This window comes from Rutilus rutilus (assembly GCF_951802725.1).
Source record: "Rutilus rutilus genome assembly, chromosome: 7".
In the NCBI taxonomy this organism is placed as follows: Eukaryota; Metazoa; Chordata; class Actinopteri; order Cypriniformes; family Leuciscidae; genus Rutilus; species Rutilus rutilus.
The window spans coordinates 21,325,163-21,342,269 of record NC_140221.1 but is presented as its reverse complement, the minus strand read 5'-3'; the positions used below and the strand labels follow the sequence as shown (position 1 = coordinate 21,342,269).

Genomic DNA, 17,107 nt, shown 5'->3' with positions numbered 1-17,107 from the left:
TCCTTCTTCAGTTTGCTCAGATGTTGTGAAAATATCAGTCAGTCCCTGTTGTTGAATGGGATTGTTGATTGGGATGAGAAACAGTAGGGGATGAAGAAGTAATTTTAGTTTAATTCTTTACTGTTTATGGAACATATGATGACTAGCCTGTGTTAATTATAATAAAATACCAAAGAAGATAATAATTAGCAAATACAAGAATGGAAACTTAATCTTTAATCTAATCTAATGTTTAATCATTTCAGTCCATCATTAAAGAGAATGGAGAACAACTGTACCTGGCACTACTGATCAGTGATGTGGAAGGAGCGACACCTTGCGGTGAAAACATGAAGGCTGTGATTGAGAGAAGTAATGATCATCAGGGCACCTGAGTCTGACTAGCAACATTAGACTTGTTTGTGGCTGTGATAAACACCCATAGGCATGCATAAGTCAAGATTTATTGCATTCAAATAATTTATTAAATAATAATTAAAATCTCCGTGGAAACAATTGTGCCAAGAAGATGTCCAACACATAGGCCTAAGTCGTGGTCTTAACAAAGAATTCAGCCTAGCTAAAGGTAAGTAAATTTCACCCAGGATTACATCGACCGCCGAACTTTGTTGTCATACAGTAGTTTTACAAAGCGTTTCCCTGACGAAATGTAAGTTTGGTGGCATATTATTTAGGCTACCTGTAAACGCAGTTTTATCAGTGATGGACAGTTTCCGATGCAAACTGTCAATCACTGAAAAAAAACCGTTTACAATGGCTTTTTAAACACTATTCAAAATAAATTCACCGTGATTCAGGCAGCTGAGGCCCATTTGTGTTTCGGAACATGGTTGTTTAAGCTCGTTTCTTGCTGGCACTGATCCAGGCTGGCCAAGCGGGTAGACCAGCTAGAAGAACCAGCATTACCAGCTGGTCACAGCAGCTTCCAGCTGTTCAAGCAGATTTTTTTGTCGTTTCTTATGCTTCTCCAACTTCACCGAGAGATGTTTGTTTCAGTCAGCGGCCAATAGATGGCAGTATTGCCCTCCGTCTTCGACAGGGTGACAGGTTCAACGAAATCTAATGAGCATTATCTCAAATTTAACCGTATTTCATTACTGCAAAAATAATGTTCCTTTCTGTTTAGCTTCGAAGTAGTAAAAATAAATAACGCTACAGTGACAATTCAAGTAAAGAAAATAAATAAAAGCTAAATAATTACGTTTAACCAACGCATTTTCTCATAGGCTAGCCGAAATGATTTCATCAAGATGTTGTAAATTAAAATGAATTAAATTACAGCCATAAAAAGGTTTCTTGGAAAATAAATGCACGGAGCACCATAGCTGTAACTTGTTTCTTGAGGAAGTAAACTTGAAATGCTGCTCATTTGTCGGACAATCTGCTCATGTCTCCTACCAGGACAGAGCGAGACGCCAGTCCCTTTGACCGACGTTCTCATCCGCCAATCAATTGAATGGATGTGTGGCGAACCTCCAATCACTGCAGAGATGGGGCGGGGCTTTCTCGGAATAGCCTCTTCACTATTACGTCATGCGCGAACAGCTGGTCCGTTGCAAGAGCTGAAAATGTGGACAAGCGTAGCGATATAAAAATCGCGTCCGTGCCGTCGGGGCGTAAACAGTCAGTTTATCACGATGTGGTGGCTGGAAGGGTTTAGGTCGGGGATGGGCCGCCTGGAGATCCTGTTGCTTGTTTACACCTTGCTCTGCTCTCTCGGAGGTGAGTCGATCAGTGAGGGTTGAAGTGAGATCTCTATCTTGATGCAGTGGAGCTGTCCTTTGTGCTGGTGCTGAACTATTCAGCACTGAATGGCTTGGCCGTAGCCTATATCACATTCAGTGCTAGTGCACTTTGGCCACACAGCAGGTGGAATGCGTTTCTTCTTTATTTATTTTATGCTTTAATGTTGTCCTAGGCACATCCCCGAGGATAAAGCACAGACTACAGTGTGTGCTACATTCTTGAGGAGCTTCGCGCGAGAAGTGCATGCTTCTTTACGTCTAGCAAGACTTATATCGTAGAGCTAAACTGAGAGCAAAGTATGTATTATGTTCCGTATCGAACCGCACTTTATTGCCTTAAATCCCTAGTGTATGCTGGCTTATATTGTTTTAACTCAGTTTTATTCTCTCGTAGCCAATAAGCAGTTTTAGTTTAGCGTGATTCCCATAGTATCAGCATCACTTGCCTTCGGGAAATATGTAGGCCAATTATCCAATTATTGCTTTTTAATGTCAACGTGCAAGTCTCGAGACTTACCTCTAGTCATCAAACGCTTGATAGCGCTAGAAGAGCGCCGAGTTGTTTCTTGTTTATCTGGAGATGCATTTGTAGATCTCATCGATAAGGAAGTAAATCTGGCTGCCAGAGCAAGACAATACTTGCGCTGCCGTGCCTGAAAGCGCATCTGATGGATGCTGTGCTGCTTTACTGTCAGCTGTACTTGAGCTCCGAGACGGACTTCACGGACTTGCTGTGCTTAAGGAATAACTGGCACTGTGGTCTCGTTTGTCTTCTGTAGGCTACTGTATACATGGATAATAATTGTTTGATTACGCACAGTAGCACACATCACAAACTTATAATAGTATAATATTATTCGATATTTGCTGGTTCATTTTGGAAACCTGACAAGCTTAGCGTGCAGTTGTTTGTTTGGAAAAAAGGATATTGGTGAAAATAGCTTGTATTTATATATGCACTGTGAAATGTTTTCATCATTATTAGCGTATTATTATAACATTTTTTTTTTTTCATCCACATATTCTGTAATTCTGTAATTTTTCATTCATAATTAAAAAGACGAATACATATTGGGTCCTTGTTACATGTAGCAATAACAGTAAATTATGCATAATTACATGCAACTAACCCTCAACCAAATCCTAATCCTACCCTAACCTTATAGTAAGTACATGTTGTTAGTTGATATTACTCAGTACTTAAATATATATTTACACTGTAACAATGACACCGTAAAATAAGTGTTACCCCACTTTGATTTTTACTTACAAATTTAAGGTTGCAATTAACGTCAAGGTTTAGATTTTATATACATTGTTATTTTGACTTTTTGACCTTATACAGAAATTCTTGAATTTGCACTCTTTATTTTGTACAAAACTGCACTGCATGTGCAACGAGGAGAGTTGTCTATTGGGGAAAATACATTTTTCTTTCTTTTTTTTTTTTTGTGTGTGTGTGTGTGTGTGTCTACTTTACTTACTGCTGACGAGATTCATAATGCAGGAGCAATTCATAAACATCACTTGATTAACAGGGCACCAAACACATTGCAAGGTGATCCGCCAGTCACAGGACTTGGCTGCGCACTCGCATTGATCACAGTATTGACAAGCTGCAGGAACGGAGTGATGCTCTGAGGCTAGCACAAAGGAGCAAGACCAATGAGCCATCCAGTCTCATGGGAGAACAATTCAGAGCAGACCAAAGAAAACAGTTCAATGTGACAGACGTAGACAAAGAGCAGGGCTGTGACTCAGTGAGTGAGAGAAGAGACTTTCAGCTTACCGATTGTGCCTCTGTCTTAGTTGTTCGGTCTGGAATCGCTCACACCTCTTAATGTTTTGACTTAGTTCGATCTTACCCTCTGTCCTGTTTTTTATCTGTTGCAGTCAAGATGGGATTTGCTGGGACAAAAGCATGAAATCTATCTATCTATCTACAGTGTTTGTTTGTGTGAAAAACCTTTTAGTATTTCGAATGCGATAGTGACTTTTATGTCAAAACGAGGCATGCTTGTGAGATCCCATTATGCTGAGACTTGACCCGTGAAGGGAAGCTTTGCACTGAGTGCTAGTACATTACTTAACACTCACATTTACTGTGTAAGTAGGTGACGTGTTATTATTGAACTGAACTCAGTTAAACATATGAGGATGACAGCCGTTGTTGTGGCTCATCTGTATCAGCAGTTTAGATGTGGAGTGACCAGTGAAGATTTTTTTTCCTGTTGTGAAACCGATAGCCTAATTGTGATAAAACTGGATAATTTGGACTGTGGATTTCTTATCGGTTTTTAGATTGCTTTATAATTTAAGATCTATGAGTAATGTAGAGTAGAAAAAAATTCTGTGGTTAACATTATTTGAAGAGACTTTCGTGTTTTGCATCATACCTGAATTATGAAGCTGCTGCCTGGTTTTTAAATGTATATGTTTCTGGACAAAAAACTAAAACTGACACAAAGATGTGAATTTATGTACTTTACAAATTGGACAATCGTTGTGCTCCTTATTTAGCAATTTGCTAGTAACGTACATTTTTGCAGCGCACAACAATATGTGTCCCTGGATCACAAAACCAGTCACAAGTCGCACGGGTACACTCTGTACAAACATTTACGGTAAAATACCGGCAGCTGTGGTTGCCAGAAATTTTCTGTAAAAAATACGGTAGCAACATTTTAGATTTGACAGACTTTACTTAAATTTACAGTAATAAACCGTATTTAATTATCTGACATAATGTTAATTTACTGACCTATTGAAGTATTTATATCTGTTTTGTACCATAGTAATACACTGACAACCACCAATCACAGTGGAGATGAAAATCACATGATGAATTAAAGCTCATCCCAAGCAGCTCTTTCACAAGAGAGTTAATACTAATATATAGAAGCTGCACAGTGTCATTCACACAAACACTAAACACCATCATGGTAACACACGTGAAATTTTAAAAATGCAATAAACATTAATTTAACAACATTAAATGTAACATAAAACCCTAATGTCATAACTGATTAGAAAAAACTAAGAAAACTATGAAGAAACAGTTATTTCAACAAAAATACATCAAATGTGAAGTGTCACGCAGGGAATTGTGGGAATGTCAATTTACGTTTTTTCAATGTAAATTATACAATGACTTGTTCTTTTTCACTTCCAAAACTGTAAATTTAACAGTATTTTACAGTAAAATTACATTAAATGTACCGTTAGATCTATCACAGTTGTTTACCGTATATAGTAAGGAAACTTTCTCTTAACCAATAAACAGTTTTTCACTGTAGTGTTTTTACAGTCTTTGACCGTTAAAATCACGATATTTTTTTACAGTGATTTGCGGCAATAGCCAACAATACATTGTATAGGTCAAAATTATCGACTTTTCTTTTATGCCAAAAATCATTAGGATATTAAGTAAAGGTCATGGTCCATGAAGATATTTTGTAAATTTCCTACCGTAAATATATAAAACATTTATTTTTGTGAGTGAATGTAGCACAATAGCGAACATAAATGGACAACTTTAAAGGCGATTTTCTCAACGTTTAGATTTTTTTGCACCCTCAGATTCCAGATGTTCAAATAGTTATCTCGGCCAAATATTATCCTATATTAATATATACAAACCATACATCAATGGAAAGCTTATTTATTCAGCTTTCAGATTATGCATAGATCTCAATTTAAAAAAATTGACCCATGTGACTGGTTTTGTGGTCCAGGGTCACACATTCAAAACGTTTAGAATTTTTACCAAGTTTTTTTTAGCAAAGTTCTTAAATAGTTTGCCTGTTTGACTATTGTTTGTTGCTTTAAAAATACTTTGGTTTGCCATGAAAATAGCCATTGATGATAATATGACAATACAAATAAAAAATAAAAAATAAAAAATTTAAATTCACTAGAGGTATTTTATGTCTCTTCAAATAACCACAGACCAAATTTCACTCAGAAATCCAAAGCGCTATTCTGTAAACCCTTAGGAATTTTCTGAGGGAACCCATTGCTATTCTACTCTACTCTACTCTGCTATACTTCTCAAAAACACGACATCTCTTCTGTGCCTTTGTGTGAGGCCTTACTTTATATAGACAATCATTTTTTATGAATGTGAAATAATATCCCACAAAGTCTCCACATCCTTGCTTTAGTTACACTCCTGTGCAGCGTAAACCTGGGTTTCATCAGCTGTCCCTTTGCAGCAACGCATATCACCTTTACTCGCGTGCAAGTCTGAAATCAATTAAAACACTGCAAGATGAACGGCGCCACAACAAACCCGCAGGGAGATTTAGGGCTTCATTACTTTGCTCAGTCCGCTGAATGCGCGTCACTGCTCTCTGATTGATGCGACGCCATCGCATAATTCAATATGCACCGCACCGAGCTGCTAATCTCAAAGTCTCCGGTAACTAATGGAAATATGCTTTTGTGATGTCTAAATTGTTGTGCACTGTCAAAAAGTTCTTCAGATGGTTGAGCCATGTTGCATCCAAACTGTGGGAAAATCTTACAGTCAGTGATAAAGAAATAAAGATGAGGAAAGAAAGCATTTATAAATAATATATGGAGCCCTGGATAAATTCTTCAAGTTTTTACAGATGGAAACCCTTCTAGCTTCCTAGATCTGTTCCTCAAGATCTTATGTTTGGGGCATCCTTGTGGCTTCTTCCTTTATTGAGAAAAATAATTCATAATGTCCTAAGGTCTGTTGCATTTTATATAATGAATGCTTCTCAAATTCTTCTTGCTTTGCCAGAAAAATAGCTAGGAGAACAACAATAATCATCTAACTAACTTCTGAATGAAAGGGCACACAAATCAAGGAAATTAAAGGAAAATATGCAGTTGATAATTGGCACAACCAGACAAAGAACAAAACAAGCTCTCTGAAATTGTATTACATAAAAATGCCATAGAAAGATCTATTAATATGGTCACACATAATGAGTGATTTCACTCTTTCTTAAATCCTGAAATTATTTGTGTATTCTTGAAAACTGCAGTAATAACTAATATCTTTTGTGCTTAACACAGCATACAAATAGCAGAGATTATTTAATCAAGTTTTCATGACTCAAAATGTGTGAGTACGAGGTGACAAATTCGTACGATTTGTCTAAACCCCAGTGATGGGTAGGTTTAGGGGTGGGGTCAGGGGTAGGTCATTCGCACAAATTCATATGTAAAATTTGTACGAATTAGCCACCTCGTAAAATGCGTACGAATTGCCGTGAGATCGGGTTGGCTCTACCAGTAGAAAGGCCTGTTATAGGGATATGGAGCTATTTCTACCTGATGTGACAATTGCATTGGTGTATGAGTGATCTGATGCAGTCAGTTTAAATAATTTATATTTTGGTCTTTAACAAAACAAGTACTTAGTTGAAATAGGCCTACATTAGGCCTTTTAAATTTAGATGTGTTTTTCTGTGCATATTTGCTAATTGGCAATTGATAATGCCAAAACATTTTTTTTTCCATTAATTCACCCATCACAAAAATTATAATCATTGTATTTAATATTCAAAACCTGCAGAAAATGTACTGTGTTCATGCGACTAAGTCATAATGTAGATTCTTTTAACTTTCTGCTCTCTTTTTTGTTGTTGTTGCTTATAACCTTAGTCACACTAAGTGCCAGATGCGTGCCAATAAGGTGCGGAACAAAACCTGGTGCTAAAACCAAGACATTTCCCAGGGTCACTAAAAGACTTCAATCAAAAATTCACTTTCCAATACTTCTTAGCAAGGATGAGTCATTATGAATGAATCATCATCGTGGGATATTTCAGAACACATTTATTTTTCCAGTTTGTTTTAGAAAAACCTATGAAATAGCTTACAGCCCTAAAGATCAGTCTGACTGTGAAAATAATATTCAGCAATTTCAAAACTAAAGTAGTGGACAAAACATAATTAAAAAAAAACCTTCACCAAGTGGGTGGAATTATGTTGTACAAGTAATGTGTACAATGCAGTCCTGATCTAAAAACAAACACATTATATATATATATATATATATATATATATGTATATATATATATATATTATGCAGAGAGAGCAAGAAATGACTGTCAGGAAATACAGAAGGTAACTGATGAACCCAAATGTTATTGGTTTTAGCTTATTCGTGAAGATGACAGTTTTATCACTTTGATTTTATTATATCTGCATCAGACGCCCTGTTTGTCATTTATTACTGCCAAGCTATATTTACCATGAATCACTTTAAGGATCACAAAAAAAGTCAAAACCAAAATGTAATATAAAGCCGTCCATTAACTGACATTGACGGCACTTGTGCGAGTGACAGCTGAAGTGATTCTAAACGCTTTTGAGCATAACACCAACAAAAAACGTATTGAGTAGAGAGGAGGATGGCATTATCAGATTGCATTTGTTTTGAGTGCCACCTTCTGATCCAGCGGCTTTATTCAATTTACACCAGCAATACTCTTCTCACTGCTGTTGGAATGAGGAGATGTACGGTGCGATGTACACCATACCAGGGTTTGTGTTCTACTCCAGAGGGCTGGTCTGTCATCCTCTGCTTCTCTCTGTGTGATTTTGGCATTAGGGCCACTTTGCTAATTGCACTCGGCTCTGCACATCCGTTCTCTTACTGAGTCACCAACTGCTACCAGGGGAAAAGAGCTCTCTTTCCCTCATCAGAATCTCTTATGCCTTCTTTTTTCAGTCACACTCTTGCTCCCCATGACACTATCCTCCAATTCACGCAGCTTGCTGTGAAAGGTTACCGCGACACATTTCTCTCATCCTCAAGAAAACATTAATTAGCGGAACCGTCTGAAGAGGAAAGTTCTTGTTTCAATTCCGAAAGACTCAAGTTCAAGAGTCAAGTTAAAGTTCTTGATTACGGAATGTATTGAGTTCAATGGCTTAGAGGAAAAAAGTTGAAAATCATTAACAAGCGGATCAAATAAAGCTTCAAAAAAGGTTTGCTGCTCCAGAATGGTTTGGTAGTACTTGCAGTGACACGCTCATCAAGCACAGTAGGGAATGCCATGATATTGCAGCCCAAACCATCACTGATCCACCCTGTGCTTTACTCTGGGCAGCAACAATCCAAGGGTGTTAGGCCTCTTTGGGGTTCTCCACACCGTCACACCTACAGTATGTGGTGTATGCTGACATTACCATGAATACCATAGCTCTCAATACACCACAAAGACTTGCTGTCCTGGTCACAGATGAGCCAGCGAGACGCGCACCAACAATATGTCCTCTTTTGAGCTCTGATTTGTCTCCCAGTATGTTGTGTGGATTGCAATATTTTATGCACAGCTGTGCGATTGCTCTGCTAATTCAACCTTCACACTCTTACTGATGGAATGTAAAATCAGTGAAGATTATAGCCACCAGGCCACTCATATATAGGCGTGAAACATCCAATACTAGTGGTCAGTGTTTCAGTTTCATTGTCCAATCCCTGTATACTATACTGTATTTTCCTCCTATATTCCTATTTATTGTGAAATTTAAGCAAAGTAACCCTTATAGTGTCTATACATATTATTTTGTGATTGTGTATTTTATTCATATTTATTTAAAATTATTGCATTCTAGTGGTCAGGAATTTGGAATCTTTACAAGTATACCAGTAAATGCATTTAATACAATAACTATTCACAATCTAGTTTTCAGCCATTTGTTCACTTTGGCCAATTATTTGTTGGTTTAAATCAAGAATTTACATGGTTGCACCATCTGATGACTATCAGTTGTGCCACCTGACAACATTAATAATGACTGGGTATATGCTAATTAACTGACCCCCGTTTCAATTACATATAAGAAAAATAAAATAAATACAAGTCTTTTAGTCAACAATCTCTATTGAAGTAAAAGTAGTAAATTGATCAAAAACAAAATAAATCCCATAACATCACATTTGGTTACAGTGCAATAGATTGTTTAGAATACACTGTAATAATTGATTGTGATGAAGGACAACAAAGTCATGTTTTATATTGATACAAAAAAAATGTATCAGCTTAAGTCAGTTAAAATATCAAAAATGCATTCATCAAAATGTTTAAACCATTAAATGCATAGCAACTTTAATGGAACACTGTAATAACTGATAAAGATTAATCACCTCTCTTTTCTTTCTGCAAGATGCTTCTCTTGCAGCCGGATCATTTTTAATGCGCTCCCTGTCGTGCTGAGTTCTCTTTAACTACCATGCACTAACATTTTACTTAATCACTTGATACAATGCACTTATTGTGTACATATACAAGTTTTACTTTGTACTTTAAAAAAAATGCCTGCATGTTACATCTGTAATTAATTTCTGTAATGGCATCTGATGACCCTTTGCCCCTTAAATATTAACCCACTCTTAAACCTACTCAAACGTGTACCTTACTCGTATCCCATCTCATGAACAAGTACATCATACCTAACCATTTTTTTGCATGTGAGTAAATAGTAAAGACACTTAAAGGACAAGTTCGGTATTTTACACTTAAAGCCCTGTTTTCAGATCGTTTCTGATGAAATAGAACGGTTAAGATTGAAATTTGGACACATGCTGCTGGCCCGAGAATTTTCGGTTTCTGTGGCAGCACCCCCCTACCTCCACAATGGCTGCATAGGTGCACTGGAACAATCCTTCCTAAAACGCATTAAACTTTCGTCTACTTAGACGTTAAACTCCCCGATGCTCACACAAAAATCGCTGCAAAAGATGCTTTCCAACAGGTGTTTTACCATTCGTTGTAAAACTGTGGACCTATTTTTCCAAACGCCTCACACCCGTACATTCTTCCGTTGAGAGCTTGAATAATAGACGCTCCAGCCCAGTTGGTGGCGATAATGCACCTTTGCCAATTGCAAGCAAACCACTGGCATTTCATTAAATACACAGAAGAAGCAGTTTGGAAAAATGTTTGGATAGCATAGCCTACGATACCGCGACTGCATAAGACTACAGAAAGAATACAAACAACCCCATTTCCGTTTCCGGCGGCGGAGTAATACCGTACCTCACAGCACATCCAATACAAGTCAATGGAGTTGGACAAAAACTACGATAAAACCTGTTGGAAAGCATCTTTTGCAGCGACCACTGACCACTCGGTGAGTTTCACGTCTTTGTAAACGAAAGTTTAATGCGTTTTAGGAAGGATTGTTCCAGTGCACCTATGCAGCCATTGTGGAGGTGGGGGGGGGGGGGGGGGGGGGGGGGGGGGGGTGCTACCACAGAAACCGAAAATTCTCGGGCCAGCAGCATGTGTCCGAATTTCAATCTTAACCGTTCTATTTCATCAGAAACGATATGAAAACAGGGCTTTAAGTGTAAAATACCGAACTTGTCCTTTAATATTAAAAGTGTGACCGATTTTCCTTTACTTGATATGATAATGCATCTAAAATTATTAATATAATTATCATGAAAATTATTGAAAATGTAAAACATCTTTAAATTAAAACTACATTTTAGAACAATCTTAGCTTAAATGTATTACTTATTTAGCTTAATTCTTCTTCTTCTTCTTATTTCATATAGGGACATTCATTGCAGTTGCACCACCTGACTTTGAACAGGCTCCTACTTGGATGCCTGTATTACTTTTTGCTCATAGTGCATACATATCATTTTAAAAACAATAAAGAAGTTTATGATAAAATAGCAGTTTCCTAGTTTTAGATTGGTTGTACCACAGACATGGAAAGTGTACCAGCTTACACATACTTGAAAGTAGCTGATTTTATCAGTATTTTAGAGATATTTACAAACGTTTTCATGATTACTGTTATTACCTTATTAATTCACAATAAAAGAGCCATGTTTGCAGTTGTCCCATCCTAACATTTGAGAATATACAAATTCCTGGACAAAAGCTTTAAACTTTAATCTCAACAGCTTTAAAACTACTTGTGTATATATAAAATTTGTTTATATGAAAGGTTTCAAATTTCAAATTTTATTTAGATTTTCTTATTATTAAAACACCATTTTAAATAGTTTTCTTAGTCTGTTCATTTGCACATACGGTTGCTCCACCTGACATTTTGCGGATTTAAGATACCAAAACTTAAAATAATATTTATTATTTGAATGTACTGAAAATGAATACTTCTTATAGCGATAAAGGGATACATCTCATGGATTTATCAAATTATTTTAAAAGGAAAGAATTCACTTGGACACAAAAATATGCACGTCATGTCATTGACCCGAGCGGCTTTGCCTTTCTGTTATACAGAAAATTCAGTGCGTACCGAAATTTACGATTTGCGTAAGCTGGGTTTTTTGGGATTCCTCTTTCCGTTCTTCATGTTTCAGATGAGAAGGATTGATGGGAATTAGGAGAGATCAGAGCCATTAGGAACACTAATCCACATGTAATCCAACTCCATCCTAACTAAAGTTTCCTCTGGGATATTGTGCTACTCTTGGTGGGGAAGAACCACCTGCTTTTGGTCTGCATAAGAGAGATGGACATTTTGACAGAGTGTGTGTGAACGTTAAAGGGATAGCTACCCCCTCCAAAAAAGAAAATTCTGTCATCATTTACTCACCATCAAACCTGTATGACTTTTTCTTCTGAGAAAAGTGGGGGTCATTACATAGTATTGTGCACGCAGCCACATGAAAATAAGTCTTCATTAATCAATCATTTATTAATCAAGCCCCTGTAATTATAATTGATCTGAAAAGGAATTAAAGTTGTTAGTGTTTTACTGACACTAGTGTTATTTTCATTTGGAAACTGCAGTGAATTCTGTTTTTGGAGTTTTGCAAAAATGTAGGTAGAGGTGCATTTTCCCGATGAGCCAAGGTCAAAACCAGGCCCTGTCACTTTTTCCATTAGGATATCTATGGACCATACTTTATATCTTCTCTCGAAATAGCGAGAGAGGAAGCAAGAGGGAGCGTAAATATGAATGCTGAGAAAGTGACAAGGACAGGAGAGAGAAATGGAGAGAGACGAAAGCGAGAGCGTGAGGCTGACAGCTGCTTTGCCTGTGGCCATCCAGAGCGGCTGGTGTGCTGAGAGGCCTGACAGATAAAATTGCGGACGGATAGTCTGGATGCTGAGAGGAGGGGAACGAGTTACAGAGAGAAAGGAAAAGCAGAGAACTTTTCTGCTGTGTCTGCTAGCGCAGTAGCAACGTCATCCATCATTCCTCTTATTATCATTAATTATTATCAACGCACCAGAGGCCCATTTACATCAAGCTCAGAGAGGCAGAGAGGGGATTCCTACACACACAGAGTTGCTGCAGCCTGTCTGTGTGTCTCTGTGTGTGTGTGGGCGTCTTTTTTGTGTCTGCCAAGGGTGTTGAGCTTATTTCCAACAGACCCAGTCTGGGCAGTGACATCTCTTGAGTGTGGTATTTTCGGCTTTTTCTTTTTTGATTGCTTATGCAATGCCCAAGTGTCACAGGGATTTTTTTGCTGCTCCCTTTTAAAAGGGCAAGTCATAATGGTTGAAATGGCCCAACAATGAATTGGCTTTGAGTTAATATGGGCAGACATGCAATATAAATATACATTTTATTGCTGCCATTGTCATGATTACAGATCTGTCTTTTGGGCAAATTTCAGTAATTGTACAGGCTTTGCTGGTTTTTATTTACCCTATCTTAATATTAATTGAATATTTCTATTGTAATAATATGCGTATTTTATTCATGATTATCAGTTCCAATTAATTGCCAACATTTCATGTCCTAACGGTCAAAAGTTTGGGGTCTGTGGATTATTATTATTATTTTTATTTTTTTAACTCACCATGGATGCATTTATTTTATCAAAATAATGTAAAACAGCAATATTGTGAATTATTATATATTTTTTTCTTTTAAATGCAGTTTATTCCTGTGTTGGCAAAGCTGAATTTTCAGCAGCCATTACTCCAATCTTCAGTGTCACATGATCCTTTCATCATTCTAATATTAATATTTGGTGTTCAAGACGCAGTTCATATTATTGTCAATGTTAAAACCGTGATAATTTTTTTCAGTTCAATTAAATCAAGATTTGTAGTTCAGTAAAAGGAGATTGGTACTGCAGCCCTGCAATATAAATGCGTTTTATTGCTGTAATATAGTACCAGTCATAATGATTACAGATGAGATATTTGCATATATCTCATTTTGGGAAGCTTTTGAGTATATTAAAAATATAGTGATTTTACATTCCCTGCTGAAAAAAATCCTAAAGTAGCTGGTCTCTTAGCCTGGCTAAACTGGTTAGAATTGTCTGTTTTAATGGTTTTAGAGGTGGTGCAGGCACTTTTAATCTGGTCAGTATGGAAGACCAGCTGCAGCTTTGCCAGGCTGGGCAACCATCTGTAGACCAGCTTAACACCAACTTAGCCAAGTTGAGAGACCAGCTAAGACTAGCAAACCCCCTTAGGCTGGTTCTCTTGAAGTCATGAATTCCCTTTTGCTAAAAGCATCTTTTTGATAGGAGGTACAGGTATTCCTTTTAAAGACAGTCAGTACAAGATCAAAAGTCTTATTTTTTTAAACATTTGTATATCCTCTTCTGCGTGCCTAAAAGCAGAGCCAACCACACTTCTGAACCTGTGCTGTCTGTTTGCACTGCTGCCGTGGGTCTTTATTCAGCAGAAGATGCTTTGAATGATTCATGACCTAAAGTAAGCTACTGGGGGCATCTGGGCATGAGGAAACTCCCCTTAGGAGGTCTTCCTGTGTCAAAGGAAGGCAAAAGAGGAAATCAATAGCTCTGAGCATAAGGGCATTGGCTGCATCAGAGAGTGACTCAAAATCACTTAATCGCTGCATTGCACAGTTTATTGGTATTGAAATTGTAGCGTAAATTCATTTTTGATATTTTCCCCTTTTATTGTGTTAAGGAAATATTCCGGGTTCAGCTCAGTCGAGACTCGAGAGCACTTGTGACTTGTTGATTGATTCATAGGCATTAAAGTACTGCTTCGAAAGTATAGCCACAAGATGTAAATGTGTGTTAACACGATTTTACTGTGAAACAAATCACTTACTAAACTTCTTCTAAACTTTGTTATAACAATGTGACGCCATAAACCCTAAAACAACTATAAAAATTATTTAAAGGCTTTACAGCTCAGAAAATACACAAGTTTTAACAGGAGATTTAATGTAAGTGCTTTCCATTTCACCATTCACTTTAATTGGAAGTGCCTCACAAATGGAGAAACCTCAATTTGTACCTTTTAAAAAAAATACATATATATTTGTTGTAGTCAACATTATGCCACAAATGCTGTCAAGTGAACTAAACTGAGCTGGTACTGAACCTGAAATATTATTTTGACACGTTTTTTAAATAGCATTTAAATATTGAATGATTGAAGTGCTCGGGTATTTTTGCGTCCTTTGCTAGTCCCACAATCTTCAATCAGTCAAAATGACCTGCACTCAGCACACTCTCAGAGCCGCACGACCCAGCGGGCAAGCAGTCCTCCAAACTCTAGGCCTCTCTGAGTGCCCTCTCAATTGTTCATACCAGATCCTACATCTCCATTTTCACCCTTGCTAACATTAATATTAAAAGCTCACATCTTCTTTATTACAGTCTTTCACCTTTCAGCAAGGCCACACCGAACTCTCAATGCAGCCCTGCCAAGAAGCTGAAATTGGCTCTCGGTCTTTGCCCTGGGTCCTGTCAGGTGCAATATGCCAAACGCCAGAGACAAGGCTTCATTTTTGGCAGCAGTAAATGGGCCTGGCAGGCCTGGTCTTTTTAAAGGTTTGATGGATGAAGAGTGAACATGAATATACATATATATATTTTTTTTAACTGTAAGCTAGCACCCGAAACAATGCTACAATGCTTGTTTAGAAGGCAATTAGCATACCTCAGCTGAGAGGAAGTGTTCTGCTGAGTGCCAGTGTGCTATTTTGGATTGATGCCTTGCCAATGTCACGCTGGTGGCCTTTTCATGTAATATATTTGTTCTTTAATAGATTACAGTTGTTTGAGTCAGCCATTCGTATGAAAAAAACCCCCTGACATTTGCATGTTTTTCAAGCTGAAATGTGTATCAAATCATTTCTTAAACTCAGATGAAAACTGTACACACTTTTTTAATAGTATTAATCTAATTATATACCGGGCTACAGAAACTCTGTAACAGCAATAAGCCCCACAACATGGACTGAGACCTTCCTCATGCTGCTGGAGATCAATGTGAGCCCAGGGCTACTAATCTGCAGACAGCATATCATTGGGCTCTGCAGCAATTCTGTGAGTGTCTTTTTACCCCAGAAGCTTGAGAACGCATTAGAAAGGCCGTCATAACACCTCTGACAGATCTGAGCCACAGAGACTGATGGGCTTCTCGAGTCATTCAGTTGAATGCCACTGGATAGTGACCAAAAGAAATGTCCCTCGTAGTCATATAATTGCATTTCCGAAGTGTTATAAATGCTTAATGACCTGCTCTGAGCCCTAATAAAGTCCTGTGCTGACCTCCCTCCTGGGAGCTGCTTAATTGGATTACTTTTTACCCCCATCATCTGCTTCTCATTTCTGTGGAAAACCCTTGTCCTTGATTGTCTCACATCTTATATTTTACTCTGCCACCTCGTAATTTTATTTCAAGATGAGATTGCTCATCTTTTTTCGCTGGTTACTGGCAATTTCATCTGCATAGTTCTACATCAGAATAGAAGTGCCAAAAACCAGACAGATCTTATTATTTGTACAAAACATTCAATATCGAAATTTTCACAGAATCTAGCACAGCTTTAGAAATGTAAATATCATTATGGATTCTCTATTTTTATATTATAAATTATTATATTATTTATATAAAATTTAATTTGCATAGTCATGTTTAGCTATTTTATAGATATTTTTGTAAAATGGCACCAGAAATATCTCAGAACAGGATGAAAATTATGGCATTGAACATATAATTAATGTCATTGAATAAAACTATTAACCTATTAATTCCGTTAATTAGCCTAAAATGAAAACATTCATATGTCTCTAAAGTTGTACTTAAAATGCTTATGTTTTATAAGCTGCCGATACATTAATAATGCATGTTTCAGTGTTTATACAAACCTGTCTATGCACAGTACACTAGTCAGTGAAATATTGAAGATACTAAAGACTGAAAATTCAGCTTTGCCATCACAGGTATAAATGACTTGTATATAAAACAGAAAACAGTTGTTTTAAAGGGCCCCTATTATGCTCATTTCCAAGTTCATATTTTTGTTTATGGGGTTTACTAGATGTCCATATGTTTACATCATTTAATGTTCAAAAACTATTTTTCTTATAATTTACATTGTTGCAGCACCTGTTTTCACCTTATGTCTGAAAGCTCTGTTTTTTTTTTTACTTTTGGTTT

The 17,107-nt window shown here is 37.1% G+C and overlaps 1 protein-coding gene across 2 annotated transcripts in view; it reads left to right on the top strand.

Annotated features, from left to right (window-relative positions):
* Positions 1–1,547: 1,547 nt before the first annotated feature.
* Positions 1,548–17,107, top strand: part of tmem8b (transmembrane protein 8B) — a 148,795-nt gene continuing 133,235 nt past the window's right edge. Inside the window, exon 1 of one of the 2 annotated variants that reach the window (XM_084415234.1) lies at positions 1,548–1,722. In XM_084415234.1, coding sequence (XP_084271360.1) covers positions 1,638–1,722 — 85 coding nt within the window. In that variant the 5' untranslated portion in view covers positions 1,548–1,637. The remainder of the gene's footprint in view (positions 1,723–17,107) is intronic. The other variant, XM_084415233.1, reaches the window with a different exon arrangement.